Source organism: Rhinolophus sinicus, linkage group LG04 (genome assembly GCF_036562045.2).
Source record: "Rhinolophus sinicus isolate RSC01 linkage group LG04, ASM3656204v1, whole genome shotgun sequence".
NCBI lineage: Eukaryota > Metazoa > Chordata > Mammalia > Chiroptera > Rhinolophidae > Rhinolophus > Rhinolophus sinicus.
Window position 1 is genome coordinate 100,514,353 of NC_133754.1, and position 12,778 is coordinate 100,527,130.

The window sequence follows — 12,778 nt, forward strand, 5'->3', positions numbered from 1 at the left end:
CAGATGCCTCATCTCAAAGCACACAGAAGGGAGTTTCACTGTCAACGCACAGGCGATTCCCTTTGTGCCCCAAACACAGTTCCTCCTTTCCGGTCTGCCTTTGCATCCAGGGATCCAACTTGTGTCTTTGACCCCATTCCTCCAAGACCCCTTGGTACATTGTCTTCCTCCCTGACCTGCCCTGAAGTCACTTGCTTCGGGGACCACTGGTCCTTGGGTGCATTATGGGTTCTGCTCAATAAAGTTGGAGCAGAGGTACCATCCCCTTCTTCTCATTGGGCATTTGTGTTTGCTTTGTCTCGTACCCGGGCCATCCTTTCTGCCCTTTCCAAAGGAAATCACCCTTTCAGACTAACCAGGAGGCTGGGCGTCCCCATGCTTCATCATAACGTACAGAGGCCATTTTGCCCATCATCTTGCTTCACATCTCTTTCGTCTTCCTTCCAGAAGCACACAGCTGCTACTAGCAAAATCCACAGTCTCTCTCATCAAATGGAATGACGAGAGAGGGCCCGGGGCCCCTCAGTCTTCCAGCATCAGAGCCCCCACCCAGCACAGCCCAGAGCCTCCGTATGCTGGGAGGAGGTGGTGTGTGTGTGTGGAGGGGGGGGGCACTGTGAACACCTGTCCCCATGGTGGGCCAAAGGGGACAGAAGGCACACCCTGGAATGGGATGAAGTGGGGCTGTGCATTGGGGGATGGCTGGCTGTCCCTTCTGAGTACATGCCCAGGACATCGTAAGCAGTGACAGAAGGGAAGTCAGTCAGAGTGCCCTGGAGAGAGCACACACAGGCGGCACCCTCTGTCCCATCAGATGGAAATACGTATCTGGGGTGGGGGTAAATGGGACTTTCATCTGGTTTGGGTTTAATGAGTAAAGCCGAGGCACTCATTAAAGCACGTGCGTATTCATTCTCAACGTAAGTCTTCTCTATGTGAATTGCCAAAATTGCGTTTTGCAAATGGCTGAATGAAGTAAGTGCACAGCGGCATCTTACTCATCTGAGAGGGTGGTTTTCCAGCCCTTTGCTCTCCTGTAGGTCAGCCCAGCTGAACTGCACGCCACTGCTGGAACAGCTGCCGCTCCACACAACCAGGAATGTTGGACGGCACCGTGACAGACTCCTCAGAACTGTGTCTTCCTGGCGGGCGAGGAGGGTGGTCCAGCAGTGGTTTAAAGATGCTGCACCCAGCTTAAGTTTGCTGTGGTCTGATAATGGGTCAGCGCCTCTTGCCTTTGATTTGGCAATCAGCAGTACATCAAACGGGCTGGTATTTCCTTTGGCTCCACTTGTCTGCATCCCCTCACATGCCTGCAGAAGTTTTTGGGGTGTCCTTAGGCTGAGAGTCGTCACTGGCTGCTTGGGAGTGGGAGCCCATGGTCTGGCAAGAAGCCAGGGAGCCATGGGAGGGGCAGCCATGGGGATGACTACTGTGACAAGAAGGAGGAAGGCCAGTCATGGGCAGCACCTTCCCCACAGAAGGGACATTCCTTACAGACCATACAGATGCGCAGAAATCTCAGTTACTGAAGAATAAGGATTCTCGTGCCCAATCTTGGCTCATCCGCTTGTATTGGTTTCCTCTCATTGCATAGGGCCCTTCAGAGTTAGGGGATCAATATTTCATTCATAAAAACACCTCCGAGAGCTGTAACAGATCGTACGTTTAGATCATGCTTAATATATTGGGCATGGTATGAGTCACCACTAAATCAAAGACCTGCCTTCCAACAAGCCGGAAGGGCATACATTCAGCCACGGGCATAATGTAGTGTGGCCAATCAGGGCTCTTCACCAGCAGGGACACACGGACTCTTCTGGAACATGGTGGTTTGTGCAAGAGCCCAATAAATTACAATCACACCGAGGACTGATGGAGATTTTTCTCTGAACTGGGTAACAAACCTGCAAATAACGTGTGGGTATCTGTCTACAGACGGGATGCTGTCGGCTCAACTGGTGTCGGTAATGAAGCAGAAAGGACATTTATTTCCCTTTTTCTTAACCAGTGATTTATTTTTCCAAGAGACTGAAAGGCTTCGCACACAGATTCTGTAAAAACCTCATATAAACAGGAATTGGACAGTACTGTGCTACATCAGCCTTTCTTCCGAGTAGGTTCATAGCTCTGCACCTTAAGTAATGTATTGTTTAATCAAGAATGGCCAGTAAATAAAAGTGAATCATCACATATCTTGTCCGTTTTCAAATTGTGGTGCAGCTTTTTTAACACTGTGGAGTTCCTTGTTGGTTTTGCCAGTGTTATTTCTGTTTTCATGGATGAAGGTTTCGTTTACCTTGTGAGAGAAAAAGGTAGGCACATTTTCCCATGCAGTTATAGTATCCAGAATGAAAACCTACTCCATTTTAAAATAAAAATACTTCCATGCACCCACTTCACGAGTGGGCTTCCTTTCTTGTAGAGAACACTTCCTCCTTTCTGATCGAAGGCTGGCCAATGAATTATCCCCCGAGAAATGAGGGGCCCTGAGCTGTGGCTGAATGTTACCAGCTAGAAGCAATATGTTTAACTGGCCCGCCAAAGACCTTCATTGTTTTGTACACCTGAAACTGAAAAAAAGAAAAAAAGACTTTCGAGACCTGGGTGCAGTGTTTTTCAAATGCCAGGTTTTGACACATTAGTAGGTCCACAAGCATTTTGAAATAAACATAGTAAAATGGAAAAAAAAAATTTTTTAAGCCAGATTATGCAAGTAGGGAGGGAAAGTATTGCCTTGTGAAACTTGGGCTTGTGTATGTGTCTGCTGTGTTACAATATACAACAGCATTTTTCACCAGGGTCACTGACAAAGAATTTGGAAAAACATTGTTCTGGTGTGCTCGTGTAGGGAGAGGTCGTTGGATGCACTTACCTTCTGAAGATCAGATGTTTGAAGTTAAAACAACAGCCCAATAACAAAAACAACAAGATAAGAAAAATAGTACACATGGTGGGGGTGAGGGGGGAGATCGGGAAAGGTGAAAATAAAAGCCTATGAACTGGTTGTGTCCTGCTTGTGGTTAAACTCCTGGAAATGTACCTTCAGCCAGAGAAACAGCAGCCCCTCCCAGGAGTAGCCCCACGTTCCTAGGTGGGAGGCCCAGATTGTCATCTGAAGGCCCCGCTGATGGCTAGGGTGCAGGGGCACACACGGCTCTGCAGGCAGCCTCGGCGTTGGTGAGAGGCCCCTACAGCAGCAGTTGCGGGTCTCGCTGGGGAGGCAGCAGGGGGTGAGCTTGAGGGAGCTCCACCTTTGGACTGAGACAGACCTGGGCCCACTGCTGGCCCTGCCACTTCCTAGCCCTTGGGCAAAACGTTTCACACCTTTCTGAGCCTCAGTTTCCTTCTCTGTAAAATGGGCATACATATTTACTTTATAGTGTTGCTGAGAGGGTTAAGTGGAGCAGCAGATAGCAGGTTGCTTAGTAAATGTTAGTTCTCTCCACTTATCTTGAGCACTGCAGCTCCCACCTGCCACTGGGAAACAGAGAACAGACCATCTAGAATGGGGGGACCCTCTTCTTCTCCTTATTCATCATTACCTCGTGGGGCGATTGGTGTGAGGTAAAGCAATGAGAGTGGGACGGGGATGGTCCAAAGCCAGGCCCAAGACAATAAAGAGGGGCTTAGGCAGCCACCCCCCACTGGGAGCTGCCGACCTCCTGTGGACAGCTGGGCTGTGGCAGTAACTGCACCTGACTCCAGGGGGCCATTTCACCACCAGATCCTGGCTCTCCTGCCTTGGCACAAGGGTGAGGGTGGCTGTCATCTCAGCTGAATGACTTGTCCTTGACATGTTGGCCCCCTGACCTTTTTACTCATTGACTTCCACCTCTGTTAAAGCAGTGAGTACATCATGGCCTCCCATCCCCCAGTCCTTTGTGTAACCATAGCCGTGACTCTCTCGCAGGTAGAGGACATCACCGCCAGCCATGAGGCTGCTCTCCTAGAGATGGAAAATAACCATACAGTGGCCATCGCGATCCTGCAGGATGACCACGACCACAAAGTCCAAGGTAGCTACTGGGCTTGACGTGTGGGGCTGGCGGGGGTGGGCCGGACCTTCCTGTGGCAGACCCAAGGAGCCCCCTCCCCTCTTGCTCCTCTTTCCTTCTTCCTTCCTGTCCTTCTTGGTGTGTCCTTTGTGTTGCTTCCTGTGGAAGAAAGAGATGGGAGGCCAGGACCCAGGTACTACTTCTTTGCTCTGAGGCAGTTACACGCAGCCTTGCGTGGATGTTGGAATCCCTGGCGAATTATCATAGGAGGCTGATGCCAGCCTACGTTCCAGCCCAGCACGCCCATGGAGCTGGTCTGGGGTGCAGCTTGGGCACCCAGAGTTTTTAAAGCTCCTGTGGTGAGTCTGACGGTGACCACACCTGAGAACCACTATTCTAAACTAGGCATGGAAATCCTGGGCTGCATCTTGTTTCATGGCCTTATAAAGTTAAATAAATGGCAGTCCCAGAGGGGTGCACGTATCCCACACTTGGTGTGTTCTCAGGGCCACGGCTGCATGCGGTCAGATCTTGTACTTAGAAACCACGTTCACCAGGGGCTTAAGAGGAGTCTCTGGACCCTTCCTTCTGTTTACATTTTTTTTCGTAATTTTGAGCTATCTGTGGATACTTAGGGTTGCTGTTGTTATGACCCACGTCATAACAACAGCAATAGCATTTACTAAGTACTACTAAGATTTTCACTTTGTGAAAGGAGCTTTTTACACTTTTGATATACATTTACGCTTCTCCATGCAACTTATTTTTGAGTTTCCCCTCCTGTTCCCCCAGTCAGATGGCTGTTAAAGTATGTTACAAACAATGACATTTAAAAAGACATTGATACATTTAAAAAATTTGAGAGTAACATCAGTTTTTCATTATTTTTTTAAAATTCTTTGTAAAAACAACAAAGCCTGCTGTGCAGTAACCCAAACTCATGTCAGTGCCTCCCTCAACACCAGCCCCGCCACTCTGGGAACTGTTAGTACATGGGAAAGCCCACCCTGGGCACAGGGAGGGTCGTTCCCTGAGAACTGCTTAAATGTACCACATGTCCTGACTCCGTCTCACATGGAGAGCACCAGGCACCACTCTAGGTATTTTCACATAGCATCTTTTCCATAGACATCTTTGCCACAAGCATTCTTGCCACACACATTTTTACCACATAACTAAGTGACTGGAAGGCAGTTTTGCCGTAAAAAAATAAAAATAAAATCACAACAAATAAAAGACATAATGAAACATGAAAAATATGAATAACAAAATTAAGAAGACTTTTATTTAAAAGGTGTATAGAATCATAGCAATGCTGCTCAAGTAATTGATTTTGTTTTGTGGATTGTACCTAAGCACTTGTCTTCCTTCTATGGGAGATGTGGGTTCAACTCCGCACTCTCCTCCCAAGGTATGAGGAAAACAACTCTGGCAAATCGTCGTCATTTGGAAGAAATTATATTTTAAAACCACCACCACTCCCTCGTGTACTTGTCGCTCTATAGACCTTTGTGAGGGCTGGCTAACAGTTATGTGTGATCTAAAAATGAGAGTAACCACGATAATCATTAATGGAGAAATGAAACTAAACAACAACCAAAACAACCCCAAACTGTCAGCCAGTTATTTTACTAGTTATTTTATCTTGTTTATAGGAAAATTGCCTTACAGCTAATTAGTTATTCAGCAGAAATGTTCACAGTAAAGATGTCTACAGCAAGAACAGCACATGTGCCAGCTCCCATCCTTGGGTGCACATTAGAACCACCTGGGGAGCTTTGGGGGTTTGTTTTTCAAATACCGATGTGTGAATCCCAGAACCTCCAATCTGATCGCTCTGGGGTGCAGCCCAGGCATCAAGATGTTCTAAAGCTCCCAGGTGATTCTAGGGGGCAGCACAACTTGAGAACCATTGTCTTAGAGCACTGTATTGACTATGGGACAGAGTGTCGTGACCTTAAAATAATTAAATACATGTGGGTATGTAGATATCAGCCATGCTTTAGACCATCTCCAGGATAGACACTGACTTCTTTTTTTCGGGGTATCGGGGTCATCTGAAAGTGCCCTAAAGCCCATGACTGCACTGTAGGAAAATGGTCTCTGAAAGGGAATAAGAATGGAAATGAGGCAATGAGCCACTGTTGCCTTTGGTTTCTGGATTCTCATATAAATAGACCTGGTAGTTTTTTTCTGACTGACGAAGTCTCGCTTGGACGCCACAGCCACGGCCTTCCACTCATATCCAATGTCAAGACAATTTAAGTGTATGTAATAGTAGCCAAAAAATTCATTAGTATCATCAGGATGCTGCTGTCAGTGGTTATTAAAAGGAACCATTTAGACAAAGGCAGGTAGAAAGAAGGCCACATGGTTTTATGGCAGTGAGCTCAGCACAGAACTTTTTTTTTTTAATGTAAATTTCAGCTATAACAACTGGGTTTCTTAGAGAACTCCCCATCGTTAGTTAAAAGACTTGGGTCAATGGAAACCACAAAGTTTTTCCTAATTGCAGCTCTTGCCAGCTAGAATGATAATTATTGGTCTCCAGTACTCTCCTGTTGTAAGCATGTGATCCACACTGATTAATGAGACCTTTCCTCCCTCCAGTTACAACATGCAAACAAATTGCCGTGTAGCCAAAATGAGATGGGCTTTACCCAGCTAATAAGACTGTTCCCATCTGGAGGAAAACAGAATCCATTTGCTTAATAAGTCTTACGTGACATCTCTTTCTGCCTCACTTGAAAATTATTACTGGAATGACACTTTTCGTAGAATAGAATGGTTTCAAACTCTCCAAGAGGAAACAGTCCAATTAGTCCTTTCTTTTGTCTGGGTGTCTTAACCTCGACTCTTTGCTCAAGCAAACCCTGGAGACCTGTGGTTTTCAGCGTGTGGCCCAGAGGCCTCGCAGACACAGCACCACCCTGTTCACCGTCTTGTCCAGTGACCCCAGGCAGCAAGGGGGGCTCGCAGCCCCACTCTCCCTGGGGCCTCCCTCCTGCAGCCCCCGATGGCTGCTTCGCGGTAGAAAGGAAGAGTGATCCCAGCAGGGGAAGAGAATGGAGAGTTAGCATGGGTCACCCAGGTGTTTTACCACTAGGAACACTTGGAGAATCTCTGAGGACTGTGGATGGAGAATCTGACTTGGCCAAGATGTTGGTAGAGCAGGTATAGAAATGAGAGAAAGAGACAGACCGAACGCTTGTGCTCCACTTGCTTCTCTGCCTTTCTTTCCTCTTTCCCTCTTTTTCTCTCCCTTTCTCCTGTCCCCTTCCTCATTCTTTCTTTCTCTTGTAACACTGTGTAAGTAACAAGTGTAAGTAACACTTTCAAAGTAATGGAGATGTCTCTTTAGGCGTAAGTCAGCTGTATACCAGTGTCCCTTATCCACTGAAGTCCCTCGTCTTAGGCTGGCAAAAGAGTCTTCTTTGATCCTTCTCAGAAGAAAGACCAACTTAACAATTTGATGTCTTCTCTCCAGAATTGATGTCTACCCACGAGCTTGAAAAGAAAGAATTGGAAGAAAATTTTGAAAAGCTGCGGCTGTCATTACAGGTTAATATCTCCTTAGCTCTGATGTCAAGAGAATGGCAGAATCATTAGTCCTGTCCACAAACGTTCATCCGGCACCGGCTATGTCCCAGATCCTGTGCTAAGCAGTGGGGTGTAGAGGGAGACCAGACATTCCCCCTAACTTTAAAGAGTCTACTGCCTCCTGTCAGAGAGCTGTGACACAAACAGTGACAGCCAGCCACAAAAGGTAACACATACTTGCACCAAATGAGTAACACCATCAGCGAATGTCACAGGAGTTCCGAGAGATGGCGCCACACTTGCTGTGGTTAGAGGAGTAATGGAGCTGTGTTTGAGGGGAGGGGGGACTTGGGAGAAGAGCATTCCAGGGAGGGAGTATGGTGGAAGGGGTGGACGGAGAGCTGTGGAGGGGGGAAGTCGTAGGACATGTCTGGGGAATCTAAACGGAGTTGAAGCACCTAGAGGTGGGTGGGATGAACAGACCCTCCTCGGCCTCCGACTGCTGACCTAGGAAGTGTGGGTGTCAGATGCCAGGGGCTGCCTCGCTTCCTTCTGACCTCTCAGTGGAGAGTGAGGGTTCTCCCATATCGCCAGTGTCTCCCTCCTGCCTGTGGAGACCCAGACCAGCTGCTGCTGTGGGTAGATGATGCCCAGTGCCAGCCCTAGGGAGGGGCTGCCTGGGAGGCAGGCTGAGGTTGGTAGCCCTGTTTCTGCTCCCAGCTGTGGACACCCCAAGATAGCAAGATTATTTTCTAAATATTAGGGACCCTCCCATCTGGACGTGTGATGACAATAACAATTGTCCATCAATTACCATGACTGTAATACAAAGGCAGGCATTTTAGTTCGCTTTCCCTTGGCCATGTTCATTGCACAGAGCCGGCCCAGCCTAGAAAAGAATCCTGGATTGTGCCAACAGCCGGTGTCACAGCTGCTGAGTGGACTATTCAAACATTTTTAGTGGGAGACAGCCTGCAACCAGCCCTCCTATCCATGGATGGACCTGCAGTATGCCGTCCTCATGGACTTGTCTTCAGCAAATTAACCCCAAACTCCTTCCTCGTGGGCCTGCCTTTCATCCCATCATATGTGCTATGTTAGGGAACGCAGATCAGAAAAGTGACAGCCAGACCATGATGTAACAGAAACCCTGTCCGGTCCCAAACCACAAAGGAGTGAGAGTTTTGTTTCATCGTGAGTGAGTCTTCTTCCTGCCCCTGACATCTCACAGTCATGAATCACACATGTGGTCGTCATAACGCTCCAGGAGCGAAGCCTCTGGGCTGGAGGTTGTTTGGTGCAAGGAACGTGGAGTTGCTTCAGCAGACTCCCTAGGGAGACTGGCAGCTAGAGAAACAGCTTGGTGGTTACAAACTGGAGTTCATTAGAGTTCCCCCTGCACCCCCTCTAAGTAGCTTTGAAATCTTGGATAATACAGGAGCTCTGGAATCCTTAGTTTACTCATCTGTGAAATGGGGGTGATGACAGTAACTTCCTCGAGGTGTGAGCAGGTTAAAGGAAATAATGTGTGTAAAGTGTGTAGCACTAGGTTGGCTCCTGGTAAATGCTACTAAGTAGCAGCTATTGCTAGTCTCATAGTTTCAAGCATTGTTACATTTATTATTATCATCATCATCAACATCATTTCTATTATTATCATGCCATGGTAAACTCCTGAGTTGCCCGTGCTGGGCCAGGTCACCAACTAGGCAGGTTTTTGTGCCTCTTAGCTTGGCATTAAGGAGCCAGCCAAGCTGGAAAACAGTCTGTCCTGTCTGATTTCTGTACACAGTGCGTGCCTGTGGGGCGGTTTTGAGTCATGGTGAACAGGGCCAAAAAAACCTCAGTTTGATATTTGGTTCCATCCTAGGTAGCACGTGCCTGATGCGTTTTGCACGGTTTTGTTTTTAATGGAGGAGGAGAGGCTTGAAAGAAATGCCTCATCTGTAGTGCTGACGAGGTCAGTGCAGGGCCACGTGGTGGGTGACACAGGCATCGTGATAGCCACGTCCCGGAAGCCCACGGCCCCAGTGCCACGGGGGACTTACGTGGGACAGGTCCTGTGTGCACAAACTCCCACTGATAACTGCGTTGCCCGAATGCACCAGCCTTTGCATTTATGGCACTGGAGAGGCATTTATTTCTTTAAAATGAAATTGAAGTTACTGAAAAATAAAAAAAATTAAAAAGGAAAAGAAACCTGCCAAGGATGGTTCGCAAAACAGGGTCCACTGCCACGATGAAGAAAGCGGTAGAGCCAGCACTCCATACTTTACAGTTACTATGCAGGTAGAATTACACGTCTGCAATCCCAGCTCCTAGTGGTTGGTAGGATGAGGCCATTTCTCTTGCCAGAAGAGTTCATGGGAAACCCCTAGTCCCTAGGTTTTAATGTTACAGAAATGGTGTCGTTGGACAGAGAAGTTCGGGGATCAGTCATTGCTGGGGTTGCCAGGGAGGGGTCAGTGCAGTTGCATCTGCCCCGGCAGCCTGGGAAGGGGTGCATGCCCCCCCAAACATGGCTTCATTCGTTCAGCCTGCACACAGGGCCAGGAGCAGCTGTCCCTTGGGAGAAGGCTCTAAACGGGGTGGGGGGGTAGGCAGCTCACATGGTAGCTCACCTCAGGCCAGTGGAGGTCAGAAGCCAGCTGAGAATGACAGGAACCTGGAATGTGAGATGGGGGTGGCGCAGTGAGAACTGAGGCTGGGAGACAAGAAGCGCTGATGGGGAGATGGTCACACGGTGCCAGAGTGTGCCATCATCTCGATGCCCCAGGGGTTTCACACACGGGTTGTCTCATCATAGCTCCCCAGGCTGCAGTGTCCGTCGTGGACCGAGCTGGACTTCTCTTGTCATTATTACTTGCAGGACCAGGTGGACACGCTGACCTTCCAGAGCCAGTCTCTGCGGGACCGAGCCAGACGCTTTGAGGAGGCTTTGAGGAAAAATACTGAAGAGCAGCTGGAGGTAGTCAAGCCTTCCAGGCTTTCCAGCACCTGGGGGCCCTCACCAGGCATCTCTGTTGAACCTCACCCCAGGAAGCCCTGTGGCTGAGGGCCCCTGTGTGGATCTGCTACTGAAGTGACAGCTGGTCAGGACCTCCCTGGGCTTTTAAATATATTCCTGTCAGCACGTCACTTCTGAGACAGGACAGCTGTGGGTTTTTCAGTCTAAATGTTATTCTTGCCACATCGCACACCATCCCCCGCCACTGTCCCTGAGCCCCTGTAAGAAGCATGGCCTGGGAACTCTCCGCCCCTCTATCCCTCCTCTCCAGCTTCCATTAGTTAAGCTGGCAAGGGGCAGGGGGAACGCCTGAAACCTGCATTAGTAGGTCGAAGGGGGTTTTTTTTCCAGAAAAGTAGGCAAGATTCCTCCCCTCTGATGTAAGATTGCCAGATAAAACACATTACACCCAGTTAAATGTGAATTACAGAGAAATGAATTTGTTAGTATAAGTATGTCCCTTTTGATACTTATACTAAAAAAATTATTTATCTGAAATTCAAACTTAACATGATTTTATATATATATACAGGGTGGGTACCAAACAAATGTATACACATTTTAGGAAAGGAAAAAGCTGTATTAAAATTATACTGACGGTAACCACTTTGAGCACCTCTTGTAATTGCAGAAGTCAAACGTGACTTGTACTCATATTTTGTTATTGGTATATATTAAGTATTACAATTTTAATACAGTTTTTCCTTCCTTAAAATGTGTATACATTTTTTTGGCACCGTGTGTGTGTGTGTGTGTGTGTGTGTGTGTGTGTGTAAAATTGCTGTTGTTACACCTGGCAACCTCACTCTGGCAACCTCACTCTGGCATTTCTTTTTCTGACACGCCTTTTCTGCTTTTTAAACCACTTCACTCATTGTCTGTGCTGAGCTGTGGCTGCTCCATGGGCACAGGGGGGACCTGGAAATCCCCACCTGTCTGCTGAATTAAGTAGTTGGGTGAATGTCAAAAGCCAATGTTGGGTTTATTCCTTTTACCCCCATGAGTTTCCTTTCGGGGATGGGCTGGTAGTATTCAGCCATTCCAGCTTCCAGGCTCTTCAGAGATGGCGGCTTTTTCTCTCTATTCCCCAAGGTGCTGGACTTTTAGTAGCATTCCCAGTGGGAAACAAGTGGGTATCTTTACCATACCAGAAAGGTTATGAGCAAGCTCTGTCTCTCTCTCTCTGTCTCTCTCTCTCTGTCTCTCTCTCTGTCTCTCTCTCTGTCTCTCTCTCTCTCTGTCTCTCTCTCTCCCCCCTCCACTTTCCCTCTCCTACTGGGCAGCTTGTTAGAGAAAGCTACAGTTAGCAGAATTCAGGACCTTGGTGACACTTGGCCCTTGGTGGCCCGGTGAGTAGCTCGGTGCTCTCTGTCCCTGTAGGTCGCACGGGCTCCCTATCAGCACTTGGAAGAAGACATGGAGAGTCTGAAGCAGGTATTGGAGATGAAGAATCAGCAAATACACCAGCAGGAAAAGAAGATTCTTGAGCTGGAAAAGCTGGTGAGTCAGTCTGTTTCCTGGGTAGAGCCCAGTCACTGTCCTGTCCCCATAGATGTCATCGTCACAGCCTGCAGGATATGAGCCCGCTGCTTGCACCTGAGCAGAGAACTCCGTCACTGTCAGGAGTTCTGATGAGGAACCAGAGGTGGCCTCACTTTGTGCAGCTCTGGAGCCCTCCTGATTGTCTGCCTCCATCCCTCCCGATGCTCTGAGTGCTCGCCCGCCCTCCCCCCTGGGGGCGTGTGCCAGCCAGCACGGGCACCGCACAAAGCTCTAACACAAGGCCATGGCCTAGGTGTTGCCAGCAGCCTCCTTTCACAGGGGTGCAGATGACGGCCTGGGGGCGGTGTTCATCTCACCAGGTGGGGGCCCAGCCCAGCGCCCGCCCACACGCTCTGCCTCACCTTTCAGCCTGGCTCCCACAGAATCAGCAAAGGGTACCCCTTTGGGGGAACAGAGCCCCCCAGAGTTCACACTCCTTCCCACAAGGACCATGCAAAGGCTAGAATGTGACGTAGAAGTTGTCCCTAAGGTCTCAGATAGATTCTTGTGCTTTTTCCTTTTTCTGTTGTTAAATTAAAAGTAAACTTTTGATACTATAAGAGGAAAACACACTTGTGCATTATAGCAAATGATAAGATAAACAAAAACAAGAAAATGAAATATCCTATTTGTACCACTGTTGACACTTTCCAGAGCCTTTTCTCTCCACACAGGTACACGCCCCAGACAC

General features: G+C 48.3%; 1 protein-coding gene across 4 annotated transcripts in view; it reads left to right on the forward strand.

Annotated features, from left to right (window-relative positions):
• Positions 1 to 12,778, forward strand: part of MTUS2 (microtubule associated scaffold protein 2) — a 526,534-nt gene that overhangs the window by 508,136 nt on the left and 5,620 nt on the right. For all 4 annotated transcript variants that reach the window (XM_074330067.1, XM_074330069.1, XM_074330068.1 and 1 more), the window contains 4 exons: positions 3,914 to 4,019; positions 7,486 to 7,559; positions 10,408 to 10,506; positions 11,926 to 12,045. In XM_074330067.1, coding sequence (XP_074186168.1) covers positions 3,914 to 4,019; positions 7,486 to 7,559; positions 10,408 to 10,506; positions 11,926 to 12,045 — 399 coding nt within the window. The remainder of the gene's footprint in view (positions 1 to 3,913; positions 4,020 to 7,485; positions 7,560 to 10,407; positions 10,507 to 11,925; positions 12,046 to 12,778) is intronic.